We start from the raw sequence: 17792 nt of genomic DNA, 5'->3' as shown, positions 1-17792 counted from the left end.
GCATCTTCTAACTAAGATCCCTCTCATAACGCTACACTGCTGTAAACCATACTCTGCACTCTGGGATTTTTCCTCTTTAAACTACCTGTTGGACCTGTGTGCAATGTGATTGTATTGTATGAACTAATTTAATTACATGGCACACAGAAAAAAAGCATTTCACTGCATTTTGGTACATTAAATAATAATAAGCCAATACCAATTTCAATTGATTTTATCAACGAAATGTTGTCGAAAATGAGTGTCAGCAAAAAAGAAACACATTTTGTCGCTTTTCTTTGATCTTTAATGCTGATTTTAAAAAAAACATGCATGAAAGCAGTTCTGAGTGCAAAACTGGACTTTGATCTTGGCATGAAATAATCAGCGTGACATATTTAAACCAATTATGCTTGTTTTGAAAAGGTCTTTAAATGAGCTTGTATATCTCGGGCATTAGTGCCCAGGTTAAAATATTTATGCATTAGCATACACAATTATTGATAATAACACGTGCGGTCTAGTTTTCAGTAATTTCTAGTCATTAAAGTCTCGTTAATGGCAGGTGAAAGATAAAACATTCGAATTAAAATGCTGTTTTTCTGTGCTCAATACATTTTCTGCTGTGTTGATAGAACTTGTTGCCGATCTTTAAAAATGCCATTGAATCTTGCAAACAAAATAAGTGACCCATTGCTATCCAATTGGTTGACCAATAATAGACACACAATGCTGGAGTAACTCAGCGCGACAGGCAGCATCTTTGGAGAGAAGGAATGGGTGATGTTTCGGTACGAGACCCTTCTTCAGACTCAAACGCCTTGACCAAAAAACCTGTCTATCTTCGGTTTAAACCAGCATCTTTAGTTCCCTCTTACACGGTTGACCAATTACAGTTTTTACAAATATCTTGCTTTAGTTCATACAGCGTGGAAACAGACACTTTGACCCACCAAATCCATGCCGACCAGAGATCTCTGCACATTAACACTATCCTACACACACTAGGCCCAATTTTACATTCATACCAAGCCAATTAACCTCCAAATGTACGTCTTTGGAATGTGGGAAGAAACCCCAATATCTCAGAGAAAACTCAGGCAGGTCATGGGGTGAGCGTACAAACTGCGCACAGACAAGCACCCGTAGTCAGGATCGAACCCGGGTCTCTGGCGCTGTAACGCAGCAGCTCTACCGCTGCGCCACCGTGCCGCCCATTTTGTTATAATAGAATAAAATAGAAAATATGTTTGATTAGGATATTGCACCATCCCATTATTTCTTAGAACAGCAATGCAGTTTTAAGTTCGGAGACTTTCCAGTTGATGCATTGCATCCCAAGCAGAAACTAGAACAAGTCTACATTTTGTGAATAGATTTTAATTGAAGTGATTTTCTCAATAAATACAATTTTTTTTTTTAAAACGGTAATACCAACAACAAACTGTATATTGCACCATCCCATACACCAAACCTTAATTAGACTTCTGACCGATTAATTGTTCTCATTAAATTGAAAAGCAGCGTTCAGTATTTTTGTCAATAATACATGCTACAAGCACAAAAAAGTTTGATATTCCATGTCCAACCTCTTCTGACATCTTGCACAAGAAACTAAAGAGTTCTATATAAACCCTAACTCTGCCATATTTATGTGGGCTTGTGGTTAAGATGAATGATGTTAAGTGTGCATGTGGATTTTTGGATTTCCCTATAATAATGCAATGTTCTGAATATTTCAATTATCTTTCAATTCACTTATTTTGCACAATATCCCACATTACATGTAGTATTTATGTTATTAACTCCGAAGCGTTTAGCCTCGCCAGTTGGAAGCTGGCATTTTACATCTTTATACTAACCTGGTGATTTAGTAACACTGACCACAGGGAATAAAATATCAAGAAGAAAAGTGAAATGAATTTTCAATGAAGTTAAAATAAATGCCTTCCACACATTAGTGTCTGTCTGTCTGTCTGTCTTTGTCTCGCTGTGTGTGTATGTGTCTGTCTATGTGTGTGTGTGTGTGTGTGTGTGTGTGTGTCTCTTTCTCGCTGTGTGTCTCTGCGCCTCTCTCTGCCTCTCTCTGTATATTGCATTTTTTGGTATTTTGTTGGTTCACATGCCTGATCAATGGTGTTTTATCATTAATGTTTTATTATTATTATTAATGTTTAGTGTTTTCCGAGTCATTCGTAAATTTCACTATGTCATGTTGTTACTTGTGGGCGGAGCACCAAGGCAAATTCCTTGTATGTGAATACTTGGTTAATAAACTTACTCACTCTGCCTCTCTCTGCCTCTCTCTGCCTCCCTCTGCCTCTCTCTTGCTAATCTGATTGCTTTATGCAGCACATCATCCACAATAGAAGAATAACCTTATCTCTTTCTTTAGATTTGATACTTCAGTTGGACCATTGGAGTTTGCTGATCAGTATATACAGATAACTGCTAAACTTCCCAGCCACAACATCTATGGACTAGGAGAGCATGTCCATAAACACTTTCGGCACGACACTAACTGGAAGACGTGGCCTATCTTCAGCAGGGACACATTTCCTAGTGGGGTATGAGAGGAATCTGCACGTTGGTTTTTATTGATGTGATGCCATCAGGGAGTTCAATCTGCCTTTAAATCTGCAAGCGTACTTCTTTCCTGCTGATGGAACTATTTATCAGATCCACCTGCAAAGGATGGTCCAGATCTGCATGGAACGGTACAGTACAGCACAGGAACGAGCCCTTTGGCCCACAATGTGTGTGCCGAGCATGATGCCAAGTCTCATCTACCCGAGCCTGATACATTTCCCTCTATTCCTTGCACTTCCATGTGCCTGTAAAATTCCTATTCAATCCCACTATCTTCTTTCAGCCTCTTGTACACCACTATCGCATCTGCCTCCACCACTACCCTGACAATGCGTTCCCTGCCCCCACCACTCTGTGTTTAACGAAAAATAACCTTGCCCCTCACATCTCCATTACATAGAAACAAGGTGCAGGCGTAGGCCATTCGGCCCTTCGAGCCAGCACCCGCCATTCAATATGAGCATCCAAAATCAGCACCCTGTTCCTACTTTTTCCCCATATCCCTTGATTCCGTTAGCCCTAAAAACAATATCTGACTCTCTCTTGAAAACATCCAGTGAGTTTGCCTCCACTGCCTTCTGTGGCAGAGAATTCCACAGATTCGCAACTTTCTGGGTGAAAATGATTTTCCTCATCTCAGTCCTAAATGGCCTACCCCATATTCTTAAACTGCGAGCCCTGGTTCTGGACTCCCCCAACATGGGGAACATTTTTCCTGCATCAAGCCTGTCCAATCCCTTAAGAATTTCATGTTTCTGTAAGATATCCTCTCATCCTTCTGAATTCCAGTGCCCAGTTGACCATCTCCTTTATCATATGTCAGTCTAGCCATCCTGGGAATTAACCTGGTGAACCTACGCTGCACTCCCTCAATAGCAAGAAAGTCCTTCCTCAAATTAGAAGACCAAAACTGCACATAATACTGAAGAAGGGTTTCGGCCCGAAACGTCGCCTATTTCCTTCGCTCCATAGATGCTGCTGCACCCGCTGAGTTTCTCCAGCATTTTTGTGTACCCACAATACTTAAGCTTCCCCCCTCTCAGTTTATGGCTATGCCCTCGAGTGTTACACATTTCCACCCTGGGGAATAAGGTTACGACTGTCTGTCCCATCTACTGTATGGTAATTTTATATACTTCTATTAAGTCTCCCCTCGGCCTCAGACACTCCAGAGAAAAAAAGTAGAATGATGTTCAAATTATGTATAATTTGGTGCAATGATGTATTATAAAGGAAATAATTGTATGTGCTGATAACTATAGGTTATAGGAATTAGAAGGTCATAAGAACAAGACACTCTTTATTAGCAGTTCTTTCTTACACATTTCGTCTACTCCACTGCGAAATCTCCTCAAAGGATGCCTACCTTGAAGAAGTTCTCCTCCTCTCTCCGAAGATAGTTGAGCAACCTCCTATCTCACTGCCCCCTCTCTCTGTGATTCCCCCTTCCCTCCAACTACTAACCAACCTGACCTCCCGGAGGCCCAGCACTTCAACTCCCCCTCCCATTCCGAATCCAACCGTCCTGTCCTGGGCCTCCTCCATGGCCAGAGTGAGTCCCACCGTAAATTGGAGGAGCAGCACCTTGTATTTCGCTTGGGTAGTTTACACCCCAGCGGTATGAACATTGACTTCTCAAATTTCAGGTAGTCCTTGCTTTCTCCCTCCTTCCCCTCCCCTTCCCAGCTCTCCCACAGCCCACTGTCTCCGCCTCTTCTTCTCCTCCCCCCCCCCCCCCTCACCACATCAGTCTGAAGAAAGGTCTCGACCCGAAACGTCACCTATTCCTTTACTCCATAGATGCTGCCTCACCCGCTGAGTTTTTGTCCACCTTCACTCTTCACTTAAGGTATATCGATGGGTCAGTGGTGGATTGGAGTCTTCTATATTGGGTTTTTATCCGGTTTTTTGCCTCCCCCAGGAGATCACGAGGTTCTTGGGGTGGAGAGGGGTGATAGCGGTATAAAGGGGAGGGTAGTGTCTTGTGTTCTGTGTCTTGTGTCTACTGTTTGTGGGTAAGTGTGTCTGTTTAGTGTTCAGCCATGAGCGAATGGCGGTGCGGGCTCGACGGACCTGGTGGTCTACTCTCGCACCTACTTTCTATGTTTCTATGTTTCTATGGAGATTTTATCCTTTTTGTTTTGGAGATGTGGAACTGAGGTACAAAAAGTCCTCCCATGTTATTCAAAGATCACTTTTATTGGTCAGCATTTATCATTCAACCAGCATTTGTAAAGTAGGTGATCGTATCATTTATTCAATTATTGATTGTTCAATTTTAGTGTCAGCAAATTAGCTGTTATGCTATGATCGTGACTAATCTCCAAGTGATTTATTGGCTGTTCAATTTGCAGGACATCCTGGAATGATGTTTGCTACAACATAGATGCCTGTCCATTATAGAGTGTACACAAGATAGTTTAACGGAACAACACTAGAATAGAATAGCATGTGTATAAAATCATGAGGGGAATAAAACAGATGCACAGAGTCTCTTGCCCAGAGTAGGTGACTCGAGGACCAGAGGACATAGGTTTAATGTGAAGGGGAAAAGATTTAATAGGAATCTGAGCGGAACCTTTTTCTTACCTGTATGGAACAAGCTGCCAGATGAGATAGTTGAGGCAGGGACTATCCCAACATTTAAGAAACCGTTAGATAGGTACATGGATTGGACCTGTTTGGAGGGATATGAGCCAAACGCAGTCAGGTGGGACTAGTGTAGCTGGGACATGTTGGCCGAAGGGCCTGTTTCCACGCTGTATCACTCTGTGTAATAGGTAGGGAGAAATAGAATTTCTCTTCAGTTAGAGGTGGTTTATGCATGCCTGGAACATGAATGACTCATTTTCTTAATAACAGCAGGCAAACGTGTGTTTTATTGTTTAGTTTTGCTCTTTCCTGCAGTTATCACCTTGACAATTGCTCTTGTTATTTTTTTCTTGTGGCTGTGTCTCGGGCTGCGGTTTAATAATAGAAGCAGCGTTGCTTTTCCGGAACCTTCCCTAGGCGACTATTCAGTGAACGAGAGCCCAGTCAACAAAAAGAAACAAAAAAGCTATTTTATTTTTACAAGCTCTTTGCTGGAATTTTTTGCAAGTTGATACATGGGAGTGTAAGGGAGGAAATAGATAAGACGCAAAAGATGCTGAGGTGGATGATTAAAAGTTTAGTCAAAGGAATGGAGCACAAGATTTTGGACTGTAGTCATAGAGTGATACAGTGTGGAAACGGGCCCTTCAGCCCAACTTGCCCACACCGGCCAACATGTCAAAGAAACACAGAGACATGGAAAATAGGTGCAGGAGTAGGCCATTCAGCCCATCGAACCAGCACCGCTATTCAATAGGATCATGGCTGATCATCCAAAATCAAAACCCCGTTCGTGATTTCGCCCCATGTCCCAGCTACTCCAGGGTCTTGGTGAGACCACACCTGGAGTATTGTGTACAGTTTTTGTCCCCTAATCTGAGGAAGGACATTCTTGGCGTAGAGGGAGTACAGAAAAGGTTCACCAGACCGATTCCTGGGATGCCAGGACTTTCATATGAAGAAAGACTGGATAGACTCGGCTTGTACTCGCTAGAATTTAGAAGATTGAGGGGGGATCTTATAGAAACTTACAAAATTCTTAAGAGGTTGGACAGGCTAGATGCAGGAAGATTGTTCCCGATGTTGGGGAAGACCAGAATGAGGGGTCACAGTTTAAGGAGAAAGGGGAAATCTTTTAGGACTGAGATGAAACAGGATAGACAGGAAAGAAAGGGAGGAGGGGTGGCCCTTTTAATAAGGGAGGGAATAACGGCAATAGAGAGGAAGGATATTGCGTTGAAGGATCAGGATAGTGAAACAGCTTGGGTACAGATAGAGAATAACAAGGGGAAAAAAACACTAGTGGGTGTAATTTATAGACCTCCAAACAGCTGTGACGCTGTTAGTCAGAACATAAATCTGCAAATAGTTGACGCATGTAAAAAGGGAACTGCTGTAATCATGGGGGACTTCAATTTTCATGTTAATTGGGCAAACCAAACTGGGCAGGGTAGACTAGAGGAAGAGTTTATAGAATGTATTAGAGACGGGTTCCTAGAACAGTATGTCACAGAACCAACAAGGGGGGAGGCAATCTTGGATCTGGTCCTGTGTAATGAAGCAGGATTAATTAAAAATGTCATAGTTAGGGACTCGTTGGGAACAAGTGACCACAATATGGTCGAATTCCATATTCAAATAGAAGGGGAGCAGGTTGAAACTCAGGCTAGGGTGCTTAGTCTAAATAAGGGGGATTATGAAGGTATGAGGACTGAGCTGATCAAAGTTGACTGGGATAGCAGACTCAAGAATAAGACGGTACATGAGCAGTGGTGTACGTTTAAGGGTCTACTGTATAACCTTCAAGAAAAATTTATTCCTATGAAGAAAAAAAGGGGTAAGGGTAAGAACAGTCAGCCATGGCTCAGTAAAACTATAAAGGATAGGATTCGGCTGAAGGCAAGGGCATATAAGGTAGCCAGAGATAGTGGGAGGGTAGAGGATTGGGAAGCATTTAAAGGTCAGCAAAAAATAACTAAGAGATTAATTAAGACGGGGAAAATAGACTATGAAAGGAATTTAGCGAACAACATAAAAACTAATAGTAAGAGTTTTTATAGCTATATAAAAAGAAAAAGGGTGGCTAAGGTGAACGTTGGTCCATTGGAGGGTGAGACTGGAGAGTTGTTGGTGGGGAACATGGAAATGGCAAAGGCATTAAACGAGTATTTTGTATCAGTCTTCACCATAGAAGACACAAAAAATATTCCAACGCTGGATAAACAGGGGGCGGTAGGAATGGAGGAGCTAAATACTATTAAGATCACCAAGGAGGTGGTATTAGGGAAATTAATGAGACTGAAGGAGGATAAATCCCCTGGGCCTGATGGATTACATCCAAGGGTCTTGAGGGAGATAGCGTTGGGGATTGTGGATGCATTGGTGATAATTTTCCAAAACTCCCTGGAGGCAGGAACGGCCCCAGTGGATTGGAAAATGGCCAATGTAACACCTATATTTAAAAAAGGAAGTAAACAGAAGGCGGGTAACTATAGACCAGTTAGTCTAACATCGGTGGTGGGTAAAATGTTAGAGACAATTATTAAAGAAACACTAACGGGGCACTTGGATAAACATGACTTCATCGGACAGAACCAGCATGGTTTTGTGAAGGGGAAGTCCTGTTTAACGAATCTGCTCGAATTCTTTGAGGAAGTAACAACCCGGGTGGATAAAGGGGAACCGGTGGATGTGGTATACTTGGACTTCCAAAAGGCTTTTGACAAGGTGCCACATAAGAGACTATTGCTAAAAATAAAAAATTATGGGATTGGGGGTAATATATTAGCATGGGTAGAGGATTGGCTAACAAATAGGAAGCAGAGAGTGGGGATAAATGGTTCATACTCGGGATGGCAACCGGTAACTAGCGGGGTTCCACAAGGGTCGGTGCTGGGACCTCAGTTGTTCACAATTTATATAAATGATTTGGAGGAGGGAACCAAGTGTAATATATCAAAATTTGCGGACGATACAAAAATGGGAGGAAAAGTAGGGGATGAGGAGGATAGGAAGAGTCTGCAAAAGGATATAGATAAGCTAGGTGAGTGGGCAACAACTTGGCAGATGAAATTTAATACTAATAAATGTGAAGTCATTCACTTTGGGAAAAAAAATGATAGGGCAAGTTATTTTCTAAATGAGGAGGAGCTGCGTTGTAATGCAACGCAAAGGGATCTAGGGGTATTAGTACATGAATCACTAAAAGTTAGTATGCAGGTGCAGCAAGCAATCAGGAAGGCCAATGGAGTTTTGGCCTTTATTGCTAGGGGGAGTGAGTATAAAAACACGGAGGTCTTGGTGCAGCTGTACACAGTATTAGTGAGACCACATTTGGAATACTGTGTACAGTTCTGGGGTCCATACTTAAGAAAGGATGTACTAGCCCTGGAGGCAGTGCAGCGAAGGTTTACAAGATTAATTCCTGCAATGAGGGGATTGACATATGAGGAAAGGTTAAGTAGGCTGGAACTCTACTCTTTGGAGTTTAGAAGAATGAGAGGCGATCTCATTGAAACATATAAGATCGTGAGGGGCCTTGATCGGGTGGATGCACCGAGGATGTTCCCAATGATCGGGGAAACTAGAACTAGGGGACATAGTTGCAGAATAAGGGGGGGCTCTTTTAAAACTGAGATGAGGAAGAACTTCTTCACCCAGAGGGTGGTTAATTTATGGAATTCACTGCCCCAGGGAGCAGTGGAAGCAGAAACTTTAAATATATTTAAGACTAAAATAGATGGTTTTTTAGCTGCCAAGGGGATAAGGGGCTACGGGGAGAGGGCAGGGATATGGACCTAGGTATGGTTAGTATAGTAAGACCTGAGTGATCTCCTGGACAAGTGTCGATCGCCTGGATTGGGGTCGGAGAGGAATTTCCCGGATTTTTTTCCCGAATTGGACCTGGGTTTTTATCCGGTTTTTTGCCTCCCCCAGGAGATCACGAGGTTCTTGGGGTGGAGAGGGGTGATAGCGGTATAAAGGGGAGGGTAGTGTCTTGTGTTCTGTGTCTTGTGTCTACTGTTTGTGGGTAAGTATGTCTGTTTAGTGTTCAGCCATGAGCGAATGGCGGTGCGGGCTCGACGGACCTGGTGGTCTACTCTCGCACCTACTTTCTATGTTTCTATGTTTCTATGAGAAAAACATTTTTTACACAGAGAGTGGTGAATCTCTGGAATTCTCTGCCACAGAATGTAGTTGAGGCCAGTTTATTGGCTATAGTTAAGAGGGAGTTAGACGTGGCCCTTGTGGCTAAAGGGATCAGGGGGTATGGAGAGAAAGCAGGTACAGGATACTGAGTTGGATGATCAGACATGATCATATTGAATGGCGGCGCAGGCTCGAAGGGCCGAATGGCCTACTCCTGCACCTATTTTCTATGTTTCTACACTGGTCCTGCTTGCCTGTGTTTGGTCCATACCCCTCCAAACCTGTCTTATCCATGTAATTGGCAGGTACAGCAAGACTGTAGTTCTTGCTTTTTGGATGTTCATTAGTTAAAGAAGCAGAATTAGGTTGTTTGGTCCATCGAGTCTACTCCACCATTCAAACATGGCTGATCTATCTTGTCTTTTCAACCCCAATCTTGGTTCCAAAATGGCGACAGAGGTTTGCGTGCACATTTGTGGAACTAGTCAGCCTGGATGTGATTTAAAAGTTTGTGAGTCATAGGAGCAGAATTAGGTAACTTAGTCCATCGAGTCCACTCTACCATTCAATCAATCACGGCTGATCTATCTTTACTTCTCAACCCCCATTCTCCTGCCTTTTCCAATAACCTTTGACACCCTTTTAGCTTAGTTTAATTTAGCAACACACTGAGTCCATTCGTGCATCAGGGGAATAGAGGGATACAGCACGGAAACAGGCCCTTCAGCCCACCAAGTCCACACTGGCCAGCGATCCCTGCCCACTTACACTATCCTGCACACTGTGGTCAGTTTACAATTAGACCAAGCCAATTAGCCTAGAAACCTGCACAACTTTGGAGTGTGGGAGGAAACTGGAGATCTCGGCGAAAACCCTCACAGGTCACAGGGAGAACGTACAAACTCCACACACAAGGCACCAGGAGTTGAGATCGAACCCGGGTCTCTGGTGCTGTAAGGCAGCAACTCTACCGCTACAGCTTGCTAATCAAGAACCTGCCAATCCCAACCCTAGTCCCACCAGCCCAGCATTTGGTCCATATCCCTCCAAACTTGTCCTACCCACGTGTGAAAAGGACGTCTGGTTCTCTGTCTTGGTTTCCACAGCCCTCAGGGCACGAGCTGGTGGGATGTGTGTGTTGCCAGCGAACGTGACCTTAATCAGTGTGCAACCGTGATTAGACATTGGCACTGGCATTGTAGCCGCGAGCTGCGCTACTTGGTTGGTTGCCAAGTAATTGTTCTGGTTATTTCTAAGATTGTGCAAGAATGTGGTGCTTTCTTTAAAGTTATTCCCAGGATTTGCTACAAGGAGTGGTGTGCAAGGTACTGAAGGACTTTGACCTGATCTCAAAGATAGACAGAAAGTACTGGGGTATCTCAGCGGGTCGGACAGCGTCTCTGGAGAAAAAGGATGGGTCTCATTCCTGATCTAGATGCTCCAGCACAAGCCAGTTACAGCTAAGGATGATCCTTAAGGGGTGGTTTAGTTTAGTTTAATTTAGAGACACAGAACGGAAACATGCCCATCGCCCACCGAGCCCATGCCGACCAGCGACGATCCCACTACACTAACACACACACACTGCACACCAGGGTCAATCAGTATTTTTTACCGAAGCAAATGAAGGCAGTGCAGCGTAGGTTCACGAAATTGATCCCTGGGATGGCGGGACTGTCATATGAGGAAAGATTGTAAAGACTAGGCTTGTGTTCTCTGGAGTTTAGAAGGATGAGGGGGCCAGAGTCTTAGAATAAATGGGAGGCCATTTAAGACTGAAGTGCGAAAAAACTTTTTCACCCAGAGAGTTGTGAATTTGTGGAATTCCCTGCCACAGAGGGCAGTGGAGACCAAATCACTGGATGGATTTTAGAGAGAGTTAGATAGGACTCTAGGGGATAGTGGGATCAAGGGATATGGGGAGAAGGCAGGCACGGGTTATTGATTGGGGACGATCAGCCATGATCGCAATGAATGGCGGTGCTGGCTCCAAGGGCCGAATGGCCTCCTCCTGCACCTATGTTCTATGTTTCCATGTAAATTAACCTACAAGCCCGCACGTCTTTGGGGTGTGGGAGGAATCTGGGGCACCCGGAGAAAGATCACACCGGGGTCTCTGGTACAGTAATGGGCCTGTCCCACTCAGCGAATGTTCAGGCAACTGCCGGCGACTGTCACAGTCGTATCAGGTTGCCGAAAATCCGACAGCTCTTACGTCAAGCTACGCTCATTGGCGTCAAACCCACTTTCGCCGAAATTTTTTCAACCTGTTGAAAGTTTAGCGGTGGCCAGAACTTTTTCACGATTTTTTGCACGACTGAGGAGATTACTCCCGGCGAACATGTGGCGACAAACTAGTCGCCTGTAGTTGCCTAAAAAATCGCCTAAGTGGGACAGGCCCACAAGGCAGCAACTCTACCGCTGTGTTGCCGACTATTCCATAGCAAGGATATTCAAATATCAGATAGATATTCAGACCGGCTGGCCTGACTTGGAAAATAAGCGGAATGAGATGCCAAAGATGGGAGAAGAAGGGGAATAAGTGAGGATCTTGGAAATAATTTGCATCTACCTGATGTTCACAACTCCTGTAGTTAAACCTAAAAACCCAACACAGTGCTGAAGTAACTCAGTGGGTCAGAGAGCACCATAGCAGGACATGGAAAGGACATGTTTTGGATCAAACATAGAAAAATAGGTGCAGGAGTAGGCCATTCGGCCCTTCAAGCCAGCACCGCCATTCAATATGATCATGGCTGATCATCCAAAATCAGTACCCCGTTCTTGCTTTCCCCCCCCATATCCCTTGATTCCTTTAGCCCCAAGAGCTATCTCTCTCTCTTGAAAACATCCAGTGAATCCAGATCGCACCCTTCTTCAGGCTGATTGGAGCAGGAGGGAGAAAGCTGGAAAAGAGGTGGGGAGGAAGTGACAGACAGGGTCGTCTTAAGAGCATCCTAGGCCCCCCGGGCAAAGCAGTGCACTGGGGCCCGTACACTTTCAGTTTCTTTACGCCGAATCAAATATGCCGTCATGCACTTGCAATGTTCTTCTCCGTTTTCATGTTCTACAATAACATTCTACAATACATAGATTAGCATGGGGCCCTGGGCAACTGCCCAGCATGCCCATGCGTTAAGATTGCCCCTGGTGACAGGTGGAAACAAAGAACTGCAGATGCTGGTTTATGACATAGATCGGCAAAACATCATGGAATAACTCAGCAGGTCAGGCAGCATCGCTGGAGAGAAAGGATTACCAGTTCCACTGTTCTCCACGTTTCTCTTGAGTTCACACCTCACAATGGACCTACCAGGTCATTTGTGGCTGGTCCTGGTCTTTTCTCACCTCCAGCTCTTCATCTATTATCCCCCCCCCCCCCCCCTCTCCCACCCCACCCCCTACGTTCAGTCTGAAGAAGGGTCCCACCACAAAACGTCACCCATCCTTTTTCTCCAAAGATGCTGCCTGACTCGCTGAGTTACTCCAGCTTTTTGTGTCCACCTTCGTGTAAACCAGCACCTGCAGTTCCTTCCTACACAGCTAGTTCTATCTCATCCCACTTTCTCATCCCATCCGCTCCTTGCGTATTAGGATCAATCTTTTTTCAGAGGGCCAATTAACCTACAAACCCACGTGTGTTTGGGATGCTGTAGGAAGCCAGATCTCCCGGAGGAAACCCACGCGGTCACAGGGAGAACATGCAAACTCCACACAGACAGCGCCCAAGGTCATGATTGAACCCGGGTCTCGGGCGGTGTGGGGAAGCCGCACTACCCGCTGCGCCGCATTGCCGCCCTGGCTATCATATATCCCTCATTGGATTTTTTATTTTTCAAGATGTTTAGGGAGGGAGATGAAGGTAAAAGAAGGGAAGGCATTATATAACAAACGGGAGATTGTATAGCCAAGGTCATTGTGCACAAAAGTGGAGCAGGTGGTGGAAATGTGCTGTCATTGTGCCCCCATTATGAATGCAATCCAATTTCTAAACACACTTCAGTTGCGAGGAAGAATGGGCCTGTCTGTGCAAATGGGTCCTTGTATTGGTCATAAGAAAATAAATTGGAATATTGCTCAACGATAACTGTTCCTAATCTCTCTTTTGCATTCTGCTGGATATCCACGCTACACTTGCAAAGCCTTTGTAGGCATTTTATTGTCAGAAAGTTGCTCTGAGAGTATAAATTATTGTTCAGCTCAGTGCTTTAAACAGTTTTAAAATAGAGCTGCCACAGGGCCTTGTGTGAGTCTGTTGTCAAGATTAAACTGAAATTGATACAATAAATGTGTGATATAAATTCTCTCAAGATAGTTAAAGCTGCTGTTTGTTTCCCTTTTACAGAGGATGCATAATCTCTATGGACACCACACTTTCTTCATGTGCCTGGAAGGGGAGACTGGTTTAGCCTTTGGTGTGTTTCTGCTGAATAGCAATGCTATGGGTAAGCCTCTCGCAATTATTATTTCTAATTTTCCACGGATGAGGAACTCTGCACATTTACAGGAAAGGAGAGTTTTGTGGATAAATGATGGTTGCAAAGTTGAATGATTTGATGCACGTCACATGGCATTTCGGGTCAATGGTGCATTTATTGTCATGTTTAGTTCAGAGATGCAGAGTGGAAACGGGCCCTTCGGCCTGCCGAGTCCACGCTGCCCAATGGCCACCCCTACACTTGTTCTACCCTACACGCCAGGAACAACTTACAGGAGCCAATCAGCCTGTCATAGACACAAAAACAGGAGCAACTCAGCGGGACAGGCAGTGTCTCTGAATGGAAGGAATGGGTGACGTTTTGGGTCTCGACCCGAAACTTCACCCATTATTTCTATCCCGAGATGCTGCCTGTCCCGCTGAGTTACTCCAGCATTTTGTGACTATCTTTGTTTAAACCAGCATCTGCAGTTCCTTTCTACACAACCTACAAACCTGTACGTCTTTGGAGTGTGGGAGGAAGGCAAAGCACCCGGAGAAAACCCACGCGGTCACAGGGTGAACGTACAAACTCCATACAAACAGCACCCGTAGTCAGGATCGAACTCGTGTCTCTGGCGTTGAGATGCAGCAATTCTACCGCTGTGCCGCCCAGTGTGAGCTGTGCTAATAATTTTCCCTACAGATTCCAGTAGAGTATTTCCATATCCCCAATTAGCATGTGTACAGTAACGGTCTACTGATCACCAATGCAAGAGGCGCCACGTTTTGGCGCCATTTCCAAAGGCCACGCTCTAGTTCTTGTGAGTAGTGCCTGTTCAAGGCAAGTCCCAGGCTGTTGCGGGGCCTCCAGCCATCTCCTTCCATGGTCGCCACATCCCTCTCCTCCCCCGCCCGCCCACCTGTCTTTTCCCGGGAGAGCCTCCCGCGGCCAACCACGAGGGCGCGATAGGCCAGACCCCGGTTCCCTCTCCTCTGCCACCGGCCTCTCTCCTTGCCCCTCGTCACTGGCTCCATCCTCCCGGTCTCTGGTCTTTAGGGGTCGGTGGTCTGATGGGTCCAATGGGTCTGATGGCAGCCTCTTCCTGCAGGACGTGATCTGCCAGGTCTTCCTTTTACAGTTTAGTTTATTGTCACGTGTACCGAGGTACTGTGGAAAGCTTTTGTTGCGTGCTAACCAGTCGGCGGAAAGACAATACCTGATTACAATCGAGCGATTTACCGCATATCGATACATGATAAGGGAATAACGTTTAGTGCGAGGGTCTCCAATGGTGCAGACAGTAGTTCAGGACTGCTCTCTAGTTGTGGAAGGATGATTTAGTTGCCTGATAATAGCCGGCAAGAAACTGTTCCTGAATCTGGAGGTGCGCATTTTCACACCTCTGTACCATTTGCCAGAGGGGAGAAGAGGGAGTGGCCAGGGTGCGACTTGTCTTTGATTATGCTGCTGGCCTTGCCGAGGCAGTATGAGGTGTAAATGGAGTCAGTGGAAGGGAAGGTTGGTTTGTCTGATGGTCTCTGCAATTTTATTGCTGTCTTGGATGGAGCTGTTCCCAAACTAAGCTGTGACGCATCCCGATAGAATGCTCTCTACGGCGCAACTGAAGGATTCGGTGATGCCGCTCGGCTTCTGATGACCGCATGGCGGGCTCCCCCTGAAGCCGCAATCCACTGGGTCTTCCGTCCTTTCCCTTCCGTTCCGTTCAGCCGATTAAGGTCTGTGAAGGCATACGATTGTTAGCATTCACCCTGCTTCGGTTATAGAAACATAGAAACATAGAAAATAGGTGCAGGAGTAGGCCATTCGGCCCTTCGAGCCTGCTCCGCCATTCAATATGATCATGGCTGATCATCCAACTCAGTATCCCATCCCTGCCTTCTCTCTGTACCCCCTGATCCCATTATCCACAAGGGCCACATCTAACTCCCTCTTAAATATAGCCAATGAACTGGCCTCAACTACCTTCTGTGGCAGAGAACTCCACAGATTCACCACTCTCTGTGTAAAAAATGATTTTCTCATCTCGGTCCCAAAAGACTTCCCTCTTATCCTTAAACTGTGACCCCTAGTTCCTAGGCATGGAGTCGTCGTCCTCCTCCTTCATTGCCACCTTCAACAGTCCCTGAATTTGTATACGGATGTCCCTCTCTTCCACACAACTCCCTAGTGCCTGCCATACATTGTGAACGTCCTACCCTTTCCACTCTAAATTGAATCGCACTTACCAGGATTAAGTTCCATCTGCCATTTCTTTGCTTATTTTAACAACTGATCAATATCTTCCTGTAACCCAAGACATTCCTCCTCACTGTCAACAGCCCCAATCTTTCTGTAAGTTGCAAACTTACCAATCATACCTCCTACTTATCTTAAAAGATTAATCTACTCCCTCTGGTTTCATTCCTGTAATGTCCCTACCACTGATGTTAGATTCATGGACCTGTCATTCATTAGCAGACCTGTCCTTGCTGGTGTTCTTCAGTAAGGTATCATATGTATTGCCCTCCAGTCATTTAATACCTCTCCAGTGGCTAGCAAAGATTTAAAGGCAGCAACAATAAAAGTGCTGGAGGGACGTTCTTTTCGTTCTATCTTTCTTTTTCTTTGCTTTTTTTTCCTTTTTCTAAATATGGTGGCTCAGCGGTAGAGTTGCTGCCTTACAGCACCAGAGACCCAGGTGCGAACCTGACTATGGGTGCGGTCTGTCTGGAGTTTGTATGTTCTCCCCGTGACCTGCGTGGGTTTTCTCCGGGATCTCCGGTTTCGTCCCACACTCCACAGGTTTGCAGGTTAATTGGCTTGGTACAATTGTAAATTGCCACTAGTGTGTGTGTAGGATAGTGTAAGTGTGCGCGGATCGCTGTTTGGTGTGCTCTCGGTGGTCTGAAGGGCCTGTTTCCACGCTGTATCTCTTGGCGAGTCTGCCTTTGAATTGAAGAAATTGAGATGAATCGAAGGAGAAGGTGTTGAGGGGTAGGACAACTTCTGCCAGGCAGAGGAGAATGTTGGGCTGATGAGGATCTAATTGGGTCTCTGGTCAAGGAAGAACTGAAAGGCCCTGAGGCCTTCCTGATGGGGAATGGAGGTGTATATTCCAGATCCCCGTGGATGCTCAAGATTCCAGCATCGGCAGCCTCACGTGTTTTAACATCTTCATCAGTTTTCAAACAATCTCCTCTCTCATCTCATAAGGTCATGTGATAGGAGCAGAATTGGGTAATTCGGCCCATCAAGTCTACTCCGCCATTCAATCATGGCTGATCTATCTCTCCCTCCTAACCCCATTCTCCTGGCTTCTTCCCATAACCCCTGACACCTGTACTAATCAAAAACCTATCTCTGCCTTAAAAATACCCAATGACATGGGCCTCCACAGCCTAGTGTGGCAAAGCATTCCTCAGATTCAGCACCCTCTGACTAAAGAAATTCCTCCTCATCTCCTTCCTAAAGGAACATTCTTTAATTCTAAGACTGACCTCTGGTCCTAGACTCTCCCACTAGTGGAAACATCCTCTCTATATCCACTGTATCCTGGCCCTTCACTATTCAATAGGTTTCAATGAGGTCTCCCCTCGTCCTTCTAAACTCCAGCGAGGACAGGCCCAGTGTAGTCAAATGCTCATCATATATTAACCCACTCATTCCTGGGATCATTCTTGTAAACCTGCTCTGGAGTCTGTCCAGAGCCGGCACATCCTTCCTCAGATATGGTGCCTAAAATTGCTCTCGATATTCCAAATGTGTCCTGACCATAATCTCATTCATAATCTCCCATTATAGATTCCTCCAGCAGTTTGCTCCAGATTCCAGTATCTGCCATGTCTTATATTGGAAACGTGTTCAGTGACAGGAACGTTCCTTCCAATGATGGTTAAAAGGACCAAAGGAAATATAGTTTCAGCCTCTGATGGATCTTCCCATGAGCTCAAACTCCATACCACTTCCACATTCAAGAAATACATGGTCTTTATTCTCAGATGTTATAGGAGCAAAGCGAAGAATTTCACTGTGACTTGTCACCTGTGACAATAAAGGATTCAT

General features: G+C 45.1%; 1 protein-coding gene across 1 annotated transcript in view; it reads left to right on the top strand.

The window, feature by feature from the left end:
• si (sucrase-isomaltase) overlaps window positions 1-17792 on the top strand; it is a 191940-nt gene that overhangs the window by 24082 nt on the left and 150066 nt on the right. The window contains 2 exon segments of the mRNA XM_033031193.1: window positions 2375-2546; window positions 13655-13754. Of these exon segments, the coding sequence (XP_032887084.1) occupies window positions 2375-2546; window positions 13655-13754 (272 nt within the window).

Source organism: Amblyraja radiata, chromosome 13 (assembly GCF_010909765.2).
Source record: "Amblyraja radiata isolate CabotCenter1 chromosome 13, sAmbRad1.1.pri, whole genome shotgun sequence".
Lineage (NCBI taxonomy): Eukaryota > Metazoa > Chordata > Chondrichthyes > Rajiformes > Rajidae > Amblyraja > Amblyraja radiata.
This window is presented reverse-complemented; position numbering and strand designations above follow the sequence as displayed.